At 40.2% G+C, this 15,669-nt stretch overlaps 1 protein-coding gene across 15 annotated transcripts in view; it reads left to right on the top strand.

Moving 5' to 3' along the window:
- The window catches only part of BAZ2B (bromodomain adjacent to zinc finger domain 2B), a 188,042-nt gene that overhangs the window by 101,952 nt on the left and 70,421 nt on the right, over positions 1-15,669 (top strand). For 12 of the 15 annotated variants that reach the window (XM_079975163.1, XM_079975148.1, XM_079975156.1 and 9 more), the window contains 2 exons: positions 5,551-5,712; positions 12,587-12,775. In XM_079975163.1, coding sequence (XP_079831289.1) covers positions 5,553-5,712; positions 12,587-12,775 — 349 coding nt within the window. In that variant the 5' untranslated portion in view covers positions 5,551-5,552. The remainder of the gene's footprint in view (positions 1-5,550; positions 5,713-12,586; positions 12,776-15,669) is intronic. The other 3 variants (XM_079975160.1, XM_079975161.1, XM_079975162.1) reach the window with 1 other exon arrangement.

Genomic DNA, 15,669 nt, shown 5'->3' with positions numbered 1-15,669 from the left:
CCCCCTTCTTCTTCTTCTTCTTCTTTATTTATACAGTACTTCACCTATTTCCCTGATGGCACTCAAGGCGGCTTACAGATAAAAATAGAAGCTGCTAAAAACAGAATTGTTTTTTGAAACAATTAAAACAATTAAAAATTCATGCATTGAGAAAATTAAAACTACATACATATATACATGATAGAAATACGGATGAAGCCAGTTCTGTGAGATGCACTTCACAATACAGAGTAAGCCAACACTTTCTAGTATGCTTGACATGAGAAAGTAAAAATGGTGATGTTGGAACTTAATGCAGTCATCTTGCTCTAGAATATGCAGTTTTTAATTTGATTGGAATGCTGGTTTTATGAAATACATCATTTATTTATTGGTTTGCTTGAGTGTGTTTCAGTTAGCCTTTGAAATATTCATATGGCAGTTAGAATACTTTGGGTAGCTGTTTTGAAAGCTGCACACAGTTCATTATTTTTAGTTCAGCTGGGGTCCCGTGTCCCTTGAAAACACTTCTTCCATCACTAAGTGAGGTGAAGAGAAACTTCCATCCATGCCAGAGCAAAGATGATGGAACTTGGATGTAGAGGGAGAGGAAGGGAAGTCCTTATATTATGTAAAGCGTGTTTTAGCTTTAACAAGGTTATTTAATTGTATGCAGGCCAAGTGCCAGTGCTATTGGCATTGGCAGAAGAACAAAAATGTAATAAGCACTTGTTGCTTTTCATCCATATATTGATACTTTTTTTTATTCTTTCTCGTGAACCTTTGGGGTTGCAGTCTAATTATTGCTGATCCTCACTAATGACTTTCAGGGATTATCTCTTACAATGTCAGCCATCTGCTACAGTTTAGAGTAATGAACTAACTGGGTACAATTAAGGTTTAGTCTTAAGTTAAAAACAAAATTCTGATGTCTCTCGGAACACACTTGGATAAAGCCTCAGTGTCATATCAGTATTATAGTTACATTGATCAACATTTACTTTGACATGTTTCCTTTGATGTCTTAGTTTTGATGGCTGTTTTGGATTTTGTTTTGCAGCCGTGGATTTGATGTCAATATTTGTGATTTTAATGGGGATGGTTTTGTATATTTTATTATTGTTTTTCTGTTTTGGATTGTAAACTACTTTTAGTTTCTCTGAAAATTAGCAGGGGTATTTTTAAAAAAATAAACAACCGCATTTATAATTCAACTATATAAAGAACAGGATGTTTTTTCTCTGTTGATTTCTCCCCCTCTATATAAATGCTAGCCTTAACGTTTCCCAGTGTCCATCCCATTAGCTCCCATTTCCCCTCTGAAAAAAATGAAAAAGTAATTTCTGCCAAATCTGTTGCATACTAAAATATTAATACTACAGTTGCCCATAATATTCTAAACTTCTTGCATTTTTGAGACATTTTATAAAATATCATGTCACAAATTATATTGGGTGAAAATATTGCAAGTGGTTTTATTGTCTAGGTTGCAGCATTATGGTTATGCTGATGTGCACTGATAGGAGTGTTGGAAAGGAATAAATATCAACTGGGATAACGGGATAAATGTTTCTTTTAGTACCTAGCACATCCTTTTACCACATGCACATCCCACCATGCTTGTGGCTTTGGGTTGGGGTTTCTATATTTAATTAATATTAGTCCATGATAATGTCAATGTGTTCATTCAATAATGCTAAAGAAACTGGCCACCAAGCCAGCTAAATGTAGTCATGGCTCAGGCCCACTGAAACTAATGGGACAAATTCATGAGTAACTCAGAGTGAAATCCTTTACATGGTTGGTTATTCAGTGGAGATTCCTTCCAAGAAAGTGGATATAGCAGGATAGACTTATATCATGTAAACTTACTTTAACTGAAGCAGAGACATGGTCATGGACAGGTTGGACACAGAGGAATGGTGGGAGGAACAAGCCCCAAAAGAAGAAGGCTCAGAACCAGAGCTAGGGACAACAATGAGTGGTCAGAGGGAGAAGACTGGAGGGGTTTGCTGAAGAAGTAACAGAGTGGAGGCAGGGTAGTGAAGAAGCACGGGAGCCCCCCCTCCTGCTGTGACAAGCTCCCCTCCTCCCAGTCTCCCAGAACCAGGAGAGGCATGAAGAGAGCGGAAGAGAAGTTAGCTTCTTGCAGGTGCAGTCTCAGATTGCCTGGGGAAAACCCTGAAAAGGAGGGGATTTAGGCAGCTGCTTCATGGGAGCAAGACCTACTGAGCCCCTTGGGCTTGCTGATCGGAACATTGGCGGTTTGAATCCCCATGACGGGGTGAGCTTCCATTGCTCTGTCCCAGCTCCTTCCAACATAGCAGTTCAAAAGTATGCCAGTACAAGTAGATAAATAGGTACTGCTGCGGTGGGAAGGTAAACAGTGTTTCTCTGTGCTCCGGCACTTGTCAGTCCTCCGTGCGCCAGTAGTGGTTTAGTCATGCTGGCCACACAACCCGGAAATTTGTCTGTTGATAAACGGCAGCTCCCTCGGCCTGAAAGCGAGATGAACACTGCAACCCCATAGTCGCCTTTGACTGGACATAACCGTACAGAGGTCCTTTACCTTTACCCTTTACCTGTGCTTATTAGGCTTGAAACTCTTGTGCAGATCCCATTTTTTGTAATAAAGAGTTAACCCCACTTACTTCATATGATTTACTGCTGGCTCGCCCCTGTCAGACATTGAGCTGAATGTAACCAGAATTCTTTTCACAGTTGAAACACTCTTTTATTTTTAATTTCTCTTTCCCCTAAAAAAGCAACATATTGCTTGAAGTAATATTCCTTCCAGGTTATTTATGTGTATATATTTCTGTGATCTTTTGGTATTTTTCTGGTGATGGGTTTTACTCGTTGCCACCTGTGCTTCAGTTCAGTCCATCCGACAGAATCTTCAGGCATTATGATGATGAATTAAGTAAACATCGAAGAGGGGTAGTGAGCACGAATGTGTTAGATCTGCCCTGCCACTGTTCTGTCATGGAGGCTTTCCATGGTTTTCCGTAGTTCTAAAGCACATGTGGATCCATAAGTAAGACAATGGTAATGGTGATGGTGAGAGTTGAACAAGCACACACTCCCCCCCCCCCGCACCAGTCTGTTTACTTAATCATCATGTGTGAAGTGGGCTACTGTGTATATCAAAGGTCAGTCGACTATATAATTTCATACAGAATATTTTTAGGCGATTGAATAATTAGCAAGTTGCCAACATGGAACAGGAAAAGTGGCGGCACAATTTCTGAAACATTCTTATTTTATTAAACAGAAAGGAAGTGCTAATATATTCAGCAGAATCACAGGCCTACGTTCTAAGTATTGTAAATAAATCCATCAAAGTGGCACTCCAGTGATTTCTGCAGATATGTCTTTAGTAGAAACTTTAAAATGTTGAGCACTGCTGATAATATAAATGCATGGTTTTTCTCAAGCACATTTGTATAACATTAGCTTTTCCCTCTCTGCAGCGAAATAATAATTTGCATAGGAAATATGCATTTTGAAGTATGTTCAAGTCCTTTTGTTTCTCTTTATAAATGTGGGCTTCCTCCAGCACGCATAGCAATCTTATTGCTGTTTATAGGATCACGTATCTCAGAATTAGAGAGGCATCTGAGAGCCCCTGATCTTGCAAGGGTTGTTGAGTCTTCCCCGTCCCCTGGTAGCAGATTGTAGTACAAACAATAGTGCCATGATCCATTGCAATATGTGGGGAGATCCCATGAATGAATTCTGTTTACCTGTTTGTGTCAAATGTCAGTGACGCATAAACCATTTTTGAATGGAGTGTGCCATGTCTGAATAGTACTAGTAATATGTGGGGAGATCCCAGATTCACCTTTGTAAACAAGTCACATGTAGAAATGAATTCTGTTTACCTGTTTGTGTCAAATGTCAGTGACGCATAAACCATTTTTGAATGGAGTGTGCCATGTCCGAATAGTACCAGTATAATTGTATGAAATTTTTGCTTTTTAATCTGTCGTCACAGAAATAGGGGGCTAGTTGAGACCGATTCCTATGAGATTATGGACTCTCTTCAAACCCCCCACAAGATTTGTTCAAGGTCACAGGCAGCATAACAAAACAAGCCAATGTTCATCATCATAGAGGAAACTATAATAAAAATAAGATGTTGCAACCTGTCATCAAATACAAGAGAATTTATCCTCTTTTTTCTGATAGGCCTTATTTAAAATACAGTCGTACCTTGGATCCTGAACGCCTTGGTACTTGGACGTTTTGGCTCCCGAATGCTGTAAACCTGGAAGTGAGTGTTCTGGTTTGCGAATGTTCTTTGGAACCCAAACGTCCGACGGGACTTCCAGGGCTTCCAATTGGCTGCAGGAGCTTTCCATGGAGCTTCCTGCAGCCAATCAGAAGCCACACTTTGGTTTCCTGAACGTTTTGGAAGTTGAATGGATTTCCGGAACAGATTCCGTTCGACTTCCAAGGTATGACTGTAATGATAAGTAACCAGAGCCATACTTACAACTGGGACTTCTAGAAAACGGATAATTTCCATCCTTTTCACATCTTCACAGTGTCGGTTGTAGGCTTTAAAGGGCCCTTGAGCATGTTACTCTCAGTGCCCAAACTCACCACTGTCACCCTTATTTGCTCAGCCTGCATTGCCACCCAGAAAGATGAGGCAAGTGGAGTCTGCTGCCCCTTCTTCTCTGCTGTCACAGAGAGGCTAGGTGAATAGGCAGCACCACCACCACCACCACCACCAGCAGCAGCAGCAGCAGCAGCAGCAGCAGGGCTAGGAACCTCTAGGGTTCATCAATAGAGCCCCTGCTAGAATGTGGACGTTATCAAGTGCCCAGCAGTGCCAACCTCAAGTGCCAGTCTTGCATTTGCAGTAGCCTATTACATGTGCAGTGCTTTTAATTTATGAACATGTCTCTTACAGACAGCACTTTTGTTCATTTGTAGACTTATTATCAGGTGAAATAGAATTTGTGTTAAGGATAGGCAGATGTGTCAGTTTCAGTTTTATCTTGGTTTGTCTTTTTTTTTCTTCCAAAGACCACATTTTGACATCTGTTTGCATTTTCTTTTTAAAAAAATTCCTCATGAAAATTCATTAGTATTTTAATGCAAATATGTCCTAATATGCACATTTTTAGTCGAATTTTTGTACGTTCCTTAATCTAATATATGCATTTTTATGCAAACTTTACTACAGTATATGTTTTCTTGTGCATATTACTTGGCCAGAGAACTGCACCACACAATTCAGGGAAGTGTGATTTTGAAGGATGGCTGTGTTTTTGTTCTCATATGCTTTCAGAATGTGTGAATTACCTCAATTTGTCTTTAAACATTAAGTGGGTTTAGTTTTCTCCCAACCCTATTCTGTGTAACAAGTTTTTATACTTTGTAAACTGCTCAGGAGATTATTTCAGTATCAAGTGGTATGTAAATTAAATATCCAGAATTGGCCTCCGCAGTCACACTGTTAAGACTGTGTTCATGGAAGACGATCTTACTCAGCTACGAGTGATCGCCAAAGGAGAAAAGAAGAAGAAATTAAATAATAATGTGTCCTTTTTATTATAGATATGGAGTCTGGAGAGCGGTTAACATCAACAGCAGCATCAGCTTCCTCTACCACAGCGACGTCGTCTCCAGCATCTTCATCCTCTTCTGTTGTTTCAGCAGTTTCCAAAGGTAGCCTTTCCTCTGGAGCTGCCTCACTTAGCTCCACAATCAACACCTGTGGTGAATATGCCTTACCAATTCCTTTTTTACAATGTGGTTTGCTTGGGTCAATGTTCTCCTAAAAGATTATTTCAGGACTTTTGCATGCAGGGCCATTTTAAGCATATCTGGCGCCGTGGTGCAAAGCTCCCTCCGGCGCCCCCCCCCCCCCCATTTCCCAGAGCTTTTTAGGGAGGACGGCGCTGCCGGTGGGACTGGAGGAGGCAGGCAGTGGCTGGAGGGCAGCTCCTCTGGCAGGGAAGAGGCGGAGGCTGGACTGGCACCTCCTGGCTCAGCTGGCTGCTTTGTGCCGCGGTGGCCATGGCAGACAGACGCTCCGGGTGCGGCGCTGCTTTGAAGCAGCATGGCGGAGGAGGGCGAGGACGGCGAGCCGATGCTGGGAGGCGCCGCGTGCAGCCTCTCCCTCTTCCCTGGCGCCCTGCGACACTAGCCTCTATGGGTAAGACGCCCCTGTTTGCGTGTTTGGAAACTGAATAAATGCTAAAAGAACAATGGAACTGTTGCTTGATGAAAAGAGCTTACAAAAAAAGAGGGGAAGTGCTGTATATTTGCCACATGGAGTAACAGGAAACTGAGATGGTTGCTTGTCTAATGCTGTACACACAAAGACTACACCTGGATGTAGAGCCCTTGTGGTGCAATGGATGGATGGCAGAGGGAGGTCTGGCAGGGATGTGACCAACTGGTCAACCACATGCCCCTGTTCCACACTGTTCTTAATCACTTGGATTGAACACCTGAATAGGGCTGCAATGCGCCTGTGATGGGTGAATTTTAATTTTGTGTTTAATTGCTGATTAATTGCATAACACAATGGGCAAGACCAGTGTTACATAGAATGTTCTCAGATGTATGGTTAGGTCTTTGAACAACAGCAAAACATGAGCACACCAGTGCTTCATTGCTGTGATCCCGCAGCAACACTTATGCAATTGCTGTTCACTCTGCATGGTTCAATAAAATCTAGTAAATGCTAAATTTACTAGATACTCCAATATGAACACAATTGCATCCTTACCTTTATTTTCAACTCCCAGTCTCATTGTTCACGTGACCTCTGAGACGCACATGATAATTTGTTAGTTTACCAATCTCAGTGTGTGCAAAGTACAGGAGAAAAACATCTACTTATTTAATTCGCCATTTATCTTTTACAGTATTAGCAGTTATTGTTTTCTGTGATATAAAGTCACAAACACCTTCATCTCGGCTTGCAATTAGAGAGGCTCAGGTTTCCTCCAGTTCAGTATAATTATTTTCTTTGCAGTAATCAATAGTCTATTAAGCAAGCTTGTAATAAACTTCAGTAATTCTGCCACACAAATCCCAAGGCAGAGACTGAGCCCAGGCTGGAACCCAGGGTGTTGTGCCAGAGAGATTGTATTACAGATAATATGTTATTTGTGGGTACTTTGAAATCAGCTATAACTGTATAGTGCAATTTTGGAAAAAATACTTTTTCAAATGGGTGTAATTTGAGCACAGTAATTATGTTACACATACATTTTCTGTTGTATTTTTAAACCATTACCTTTTTGAACCAGGAGCCAGTTACTCAAGAGTAGTCTTTTGAGTATTCCCATACAGTACAGTTCAGTGGCACGTCCCTGAGGGCTGTATCAAAGGTTATGCTATAAGTAATTACTGGGAATATGCTTGTAAGACCCTCCTACAAATGGAACAAAGGGTTAAGAAATGTATTATGACATAAACCTTCATACAGTGCAGTCCATTTCATCAGATAGGTGTTATCCTGAATTACAGGTTGGCATATACACAACCTCTAAATGTGTAAACATAATGACATCTAAAATGGGCTCCTGAGTTCAGATCCCTATACTAAAAAGAAAAGGAGGGAGAGATTCATCATGCGTGAAGGAGGGAAAGAGGAGGAGAAGGTTCACATAGTGCCAAACCATAGTTTGGCATTACGTTAGAACAAGTCCCTATGTGGAAATATGGTTATATGGTTCAGAGCATTAGTTATACAGTGGTACCTCGGGTTACATACACCTCGGGTTACAAACACTTTGGGTTACAGACTCCACTAACCCAGAAGTATTACCTCGGGTTAAGAACTTTACCTCAGGATGAGAACAGAAATCGCGTGGCAGCGGTGCAGCGGCAGCGGGAGGCCCCATTAGCTAAAGTGGTACCTCAGGTTAAGAACGATTTCAGGTTAAGAACGGACCTCCGGAACTAATTAAGTTTGTAAACAGAGGTACTACTGTACAATGAAATCTGTTGGTTGGATGAACTTTCAGACCTTTCATCAAGGTTCTGAGCATATTTAGTTGAAACTGCTTGGGTGTTTGGTACCTGCGGCTACAGAGTGTATGAATGGGCTTCCTTGGGTGCATCCAGCTAGCCCTGTCCTCCAGGTTCCAATGCATGTGATGACAAGTCTCCCTTGACTGATGCACAATCAGCTATCAGTCTGCACGCCTTTGTGATTGGCCAGTGTTTGTGTCCTCATAGAAGGAGCCCTCCACATATACATCTGTACTGGCTGGGGCATAGCTCATTGTCATGTGAAAGGGCTAGAAGGTCCTTTCTTGGAAGACCCTCCATGCATTGGATAGCTACCCGCAGGAGCAGAATGCATGAACTTTAACTTAAGATGACTTTAAATGAAAGCGACTTACTACCTAGTACACAACTATGTTTACAATCATGTTGTAAACTCAAATCCAATAATCAGCCAAATTCAATCACTTATATTAAGACTATTGCTCTCATAGAACTCACTCCCACAGGAGGCAGTGACTACCAACTTGGATGGCTTTAATAGAGGATTAAGCAAATTCATGGAGGACCAGGCTATCAGCTTTGGCTAGGCACAATGGCTGTGTTCTACCTTCACTGTCAGAGGCATTACACTCCAAATACCAGTTGCTGGGAATCGTAGATGGGTGCAGAGTATTGTTGTATTCATGTCCTGCTTGTAAGCTTCCCATAGGCATCTTGTTGGCTACTGAGAATTGGATGCTGGACTAGATGGGCCTGAGTCATCCGACTCTTCCTATGTTCTCATCTAGACCCCAGCTCTGAATTTGTACATGTTATTTTATGGCTGACGTTTGAAAAGTGAGGTTCACATACTTCCTTCAACGTATGCTTGGACTTATATTAATACATATACCTAGACTTTCTACAACCAGAGCACACATTTTACCCTTCACTGTATTAGTACATGCATTTTGATGTAAGTCTTTTTCATGCTTACCCCTCTTTTTTATTTATAGTTTTTAAATATTGGTACCCAACTACTACAAATGTTAATTAAAATAGATGTTTATTTGATCTGCAGTCACTCCTGCATGATTAGTCTTTCTTCTCAATATATTTTTTTTTAAAGCACAGAAGGCACAATTGCCACTACTGTGAATTTTACGCTTCTAATATTGAGAGGCATGTTACAACAAGCTGTTCAAAGATCAGTGTTTTTAGGGAAAACAACAGTCATGGTTTTTGGGTGCTATTTCTATGTGCAAATCAGATAACGAGAAGAATCATAGGAATGAAGCTTTCACTCCCATAAACTAAAATGAAACCTCAGTAAAAGGTATCACTTTCTCTCCTTTATGTGGTTATGAGAATTGCCTTCTGAAGCCCTTGGAAAAGAGAATGTCTGCATATTTCCAGTATCTTAAATGTGCAACTACTGGGGTGCAGTGGGATGGGTGTGTGTGTGAAATCTAGATGATCAAATTTGTGCCTCTCTTGCTTTGCAAAGGATTTTGTTCACCAATGTTTTATGTTAAAGGCATTAGTTAAGTATTTATCCCTTTTAGTTCTTTTGAAAAGGCTTATTATAGTGCAGCACAAAATTCATTAATATTAATAAAGGCATTTGCCTTTATCGTTCCTTGTTACTAAGACACCAGCACTGTCGAAATGGATGCTGGCCTTTTGGGTAATACTTTCAATCATTTATCTATGTACTGGCTAGTAGAATTTCAAAAGCTTTGCTGAAAAATATTCAACCTATTATAATGTAAGTCAAGAGTCTTAAGCAATGTAGTTTTGTATTAAATTTCATTATGCAAAACATGCATGCAGAAAGCTGGCACCTTTAAACGGGAATGAAAACTAAAACCGAAAAATGAAAGGAAATACAAATATTCATCTCCAGCCAGAATATTAATGTATCAGGAAACAAAAAGATAATGAGTCAGAGGAAAGGAGAGAATCGGTATAATTCACCGTGCTGTCATATGACTTGCTTTGAGGACAAGCCAGAAACATATTTCTTATGTTTTCTTAAAACACATATTTTAAAATTAATATCTTTGGTTCTTGCTTGCATATCCTGGAAAAATGTTTTCAAGAGCCTGATTGTAATGTTTTCATGTTACAGAGTGTTATTTTTATGAGTCTTTGCAAGTGTAGCAAAATTGTGCTCAATATTCTGACTTGGCTCATCCTAAAATTACTGTTTGAATTTAAAATGATTTCAGTGCTTGTTTGCACGATCGCTTTGATGCATTTGCCTCTTCATGTACAGTAGTTCAAATTTGGATTTATAAATTTGGTTCTGTTAAGCATAAGGCTAAAGCGTCTGCATAATGAGTTCACCCTGGAGCAGTTAGAGCTAACTTACCAACAGACCTGCTGGGCTTACACTGAATACAAGGTCAGTCCACATAGCTGTGGCACACAGGGCTCAGATCTCCAACAGACGGGAATGACCAAGTGGCTTAGGAGAAAAAGCTCAGAGGTCTGCCACTGTTGCTTCCCATCATCTGCTGCCTGAGAAAATTGTTGCACTCAGTCTAATGGTAATGGACAAAATATATCTGGAAATTACTGTTGGTGCCCCTCGATGTTGAGAGGGCTGTTTGACACAAAATGTGCAATAACATATAAGCATGTCTAACTCACACCATATTCTGTCATAGTAGAGCTCTGATACATATGGACACTGACCCTGGCAAGTCTGGTTTAAATTGATTTATTGTTGCAATTATCTTTACTTAAGCAAATTTTGGGTTTTTAGTGATCCAGCGTAGAAAGAAGCTAGCGTCAGGCCACAGTCTCACAGAAGTGTTTGTTTGAAGGGCCATGGTGACAGGAGACTTCTCTGCATTCTGAGTTAGCCCAGATTAATGACTTGCCCTATAGAGGCAGCCAACACCAATTATAAGTGGCCTGTTTGTGGCTGTTTGCACTTACTTCCCTTAATTCATGTGCAAATACGTTTTCCTTTGCCTTTCCCCTAGATGGCTTTCCTTGCATCCGCTTCTGACGCTTCTGGCTTCTGACGTTTGCAATGTGCAACTGCTGTTTTACTGCTCTTCCTGTGTCACTTAAGTAACGCCAGAAGTTCTAGGCCACTTAGGTGGAGCTCACAACATGACTTCTTTCTCCTCTTGGAAAATGGGACAACACCAGTGTTTCTTCTGATAACTGCAGTGTTCCCCCTGTCTTTACCATGCATGGGCAATTAAAACAAAAGAGTAAAGGATGTTTGGAAGTAAAGGGATTTGTTCTATGCGCAAATGCTCTGAGGATGCAAATAGTACCACCTAGTGATCAGTTCTAAACATCACAAGAATTATCCCTCAGCATAATAGAAACAGCAGCTGAAAAGTGGGGAGAGAGAAGCAAGAGGGATGGATGAATCTGGCAGTTCAGTTTCTTCTTTTGTCAGTCTTAAATTCAGTACTCCTAATAGACACATTATTGTATGCAGTTTTGGCTACTACACATATTTTTCAAGCAATATTCCCCAATAAAATACATTTTCAATGTTATTTTCACTAAAATATGACTTTTAATTGGAGAACTGCTTCGCAAAATTTGGAGAAGTACAAATTTTGAAGGAAAGCTGTGTATTGGTTTGCCTGTTAGTATGAGAAGTGTAAATTATGTAATTTCTCATTAAAATGCAAACAAAAATAGAATCGCTCTTCATACCTACTATCTATCAAGTGACCTCTTCCTCACTGACCTCTTCCTCATGCTCTGTGAGATATGTTGGGTGAGAAATACTGATAGACCCAAGGCGACCCAATGAGCTTTGAGGCAGAGTGGGATTGGAATTCAAGTCTTCCTGGTCCAAGTCTGATACTCAATAATCTAAAAAGAATTCTGCTGAATTAGTTCCATCTGGTCTACCACCGTTTCCCACACAGTAGCCAACCAGATGCCTATGGGAATTCCATAAGCAGGACATGAGGGCAACAGTCCTCTTCTGCTGCTAGTTCCCCAGCAACTGACATGCAGAATCACTATTAAAAAAATGAATGGAATATTTTGTGCATCAACATTAAATTGCTTTAATTCTGCTTTAAACACAATAGATGTTTTGAGTGTGCGAGCGAAAATAGTGGCTCTAACAATGCATCGCTTTGTCATTTGCTTCAGATTTATTTTCTGTTTAGGAGAAGATGCCATTATTTGGATTGTCCCACTGAAGTAAAATAAAAGATTTGTATGTTAGTTAATGGGAGAAGAAAGCTCCTCTTTGTCTATTTTCTAACTATAGAAAGATCTAGCACTTAATCCTTCGCAGGTACACGAAAAGAATGTAGCACCTTAACCATGTCAAAATTATTATGATCCCTTTAGTTGGAAGGCAACTTGAGTTTTCTTTTGTACTCAGATCAGGTCAGATAATAAATATTTGAAAAAATCAATGAAAGCTTCTCTTTTAAGAAGAGGAGAACAATTAATATGATGGGTAGTAGTTTTGCTCGGAGTTGGGCCATTAGAATTTGTGAACACGCCTAAGTTAAGACCATTCATTTCAGTGGACCTGGTCTGAGTGAAACTTAGTTGAATACCACCCGATATATTTGCAAGAACGTCACAAGAGCAGAATGTGTGTGTCTTTGTAGTGTGTTTTCATATGTTGTATTTCCCCCTTCAGGACATTTATTCAGAACAGCTGGGGATCAACCGTGTAACCTGTCCACAGTGTCGAGTGCCTTCCCAATGGTCAGCCACCCAGTCTTTGGTCTACATACAGCCAGCTCAGGGCATACAGAATTTGGTGGCTTGGGGACACTTGGTACACCCACAGCCTTAGCAGCACATCCCCAACTAGCACCTTTTCCAGGTAAGCACTCATTACAAGAAATACTAATTGGAAGGTGCGACTGTGAAGGTTCCTAACCTAAGTAGGTGCAAATTTTATATATTCCTTTACTAAGGGTAGAATAGCAGCCCAAGAATAAATTTTTATTTTACTGTTTGTTTGTTTGTTTGTTTGTTTGTTTTAAAAAACAAATTTAAAAAACCCCATGTTTTCAGTCTTAATAAAGGCAGTTTGGATGAACATAAGCAGAACTGGAAATGCCTGATCAGGAGCCAAATGGTCGAAATCAATTCAAGTGTTCCAGAGTAATAAAAAAATTCAGGCTTGGCACAATATTTGGAAACTAGTATCCATTCATTTCAGCTTTCAAGCGTTTACTTTCAAGTAATCATGTTTATAGAATTATACACTCTTGATGGGTGGGGTGGCTATCTTCAGTGTCACCATGTTTGTTTGTTTTTATCTTATGGATTATTATTAGAGCCTGAGAATCCAATTTTTTAAAATACAGGCAAGTCTCTAGCTCTCATGATTTCAGGAATAGGTTTGAAAATGTGGTGGCAGAAAGACCAGGGAAAAAGGGGAGAGAGAGAGAGAACAATAAAAAGGTGGTTATCATTGTACTTCAGAGGCCTCAGGGTGCAATATTTTTTTTTAAGGACCAAATCATAATTATTGAGTGATTGTTTTAGCATCACAATTTTGGGGTTTTATAAAAAGAAAAATAAACAACATTTTTGGTAGAATAGGTGCACGCTGGCAGAAACTGAAGCTTGATTTCTGTCATGCTTATGAAAACAATATGAAAACTACAGTAAAATATGCAAACTAGGTATGGCTTTCCTTTTATGATAGTTGGCTCTCAGAGATTATGCCAAAGATGGGTACAACAAATAGAACTGCAATCCTTTGCACACTTGGCAGTCATCCTTACTTGGGAGTAAACTCCACTGAACTCAGTGTCTTCAGGTAAACATGAATAAAGATGGTACCACTTACATTTATGATGGAAAATTTAGGATGAGCATACTGTGGTAAAATAATGTATTCCTGATTTGTTAGAAATCTTTCCCCACAATTAAGATAGCATATACAGTGGTACCTCGGGTTACATACGCTTCAGGTTACATACACTTCAGGTTACAGACTCTGCTAACCCAGAAATAGTACCTCGGGTTAAGAACTTTGCTTCAGGATGAGAACAGAAATCGTGCGGTGGCAGCACAGCAGCAGCAGGAGGACCCATTAGCTAAAGTGGTGCTTCAGGTTAAGAACAGTTTCAGGTTAAGAACGGACCTCCAGAACGAATTAAGTACTTAACCAGAGGTACCACTGTAGTTTTGTTATTTATTTGGACATAAGTGTACTTGTGCCTTGGTTGTGGCTTGAATATGCCATGAATGATGAAAACATATTTTTACCATTCTTTTTAGCACAGCAGATATTTCTGTGACAGTGCCTAAGCTCATTGATTCCTCCCCCCACCCCTGGTTACGTCAAGTGTCCCAATTTTGTCTATAAAAGGTTTTGCTCTTGGATTGTGTCATATTTGCTCTTCCTGTTTCAGAGAGTTAATCAGCAGTCCTGTCTTGCTCTAAGAGATGAGAAATCCTTTTCCATTCTAGAAAATAACTGATTATACTTCAGTAGCATTTGTATTTTAGGGTGCTCTAAGGAATTGGACCTTTCGTAATTCACTATAGAGCAACAGACCTTACCCCTAAGACTTTTTGAATGTTTTAGCTAGCCACAGGCCACCCTGTCTATATAGATTTTCTTTTCATTCATAAGGTACAGTTCTATTGAGCATGAAAACAATTTGAAGGTAGATAATATTGCGATATTTTATATTTGATCAGTAAGGCTGCAATCCTGTACCCACTTTACTAAGAAGCGAGTCCTTTCTAACTCGATAGGACTTCCTTCTGATTAGACATGTAGGATTGCACACTGTAATGGATATGGATGAAGATTGATTTAGGTTGCCTGCATTCAGGTTGGTACAATGTCATCTCAGACACATCCCAGACATGGTGGCACATCTGTTATCACCATGAATAGCGATTTCATGACTACTGGCATGCCATAGCTCCTTATGGACCTATGATGCTCACATACAGTTCCCACATGAGCACTAGGAATACCATTGCTGTTATTCTGGTACCAACAAAACTCCAAATACAGTGGAGATACAGTTATAGATACCATACATTTAAATGCACATGGGAGCCGCAGTTTGTTAAGGGTGCTGAGAATTGTAGCTCTGTGAGGGCTAAACTACAGTTTAAAATGCATAGTGCGGGTATGACTATAACCTTAAAGGTATCTCTATGATGAAAGTGAGCAGGGGTGGTGGTGGTGGGAAAATCCTTACACAAGTAGGAAGTTCTGCCTACACAAGGAGTTGTTGCACACTGGTCTCTTGCCTGCTCTCCTAGATAGTTCCTGTTTTTCACATACCCATTTTTACTTTGCTCATTTTCCTAAACAATGCTACCGGTTACTTTCGTGCCACTTAGTTATTTCCTCTTTTGTTGTGTTTGTGTCATTGCTCTCTTCCAAGTCAAAATAGTAATCCATGTTGCAATTTTCTGCGTAATATATGTCCTAGGCTGATGTCTAACATTGTTCAAGCAGACATCTGCTCACTCAAGACTTCCCCTTCCCCGTCTTCCCCCTAGAAGCCCCCTTGTGCTCCCCACATCTCTGGACACTCACCCAACCCCATAAAGCAGATTTGGGATGTTGCAGGGAGGGAGAGTTCCTGCTGGTATAGATCGAAACCAGTGAATGCCACTCCTACTTCTAGAGGACCATCCAGAGAACAAACCAACATCAGAGAACCACTCTCTATTTGAAAGAGTTCTCTATTAGAAGAGTGGTCCAATGTAAAGATCAAGAACCCTAAAAAGGGT

The sequence above is a fragment of the Podarcis cretensis genome (assembly GCF_951804945.1).
Source record: "Podarcis cretensis genome assembly, chromosome: 1".
In the NCBI taxonomy this organism is placed as follows: Eukaryota; Metazoa; Chordata; class Lepidosauria; order Squamata; family Lacertidae; genus Podarcis; species Podarcis cretensis.
Note: the sequence above shows the minus strand (reverse complement) of the source record. Positions and strands in the feature narration are given on the sequence as shown.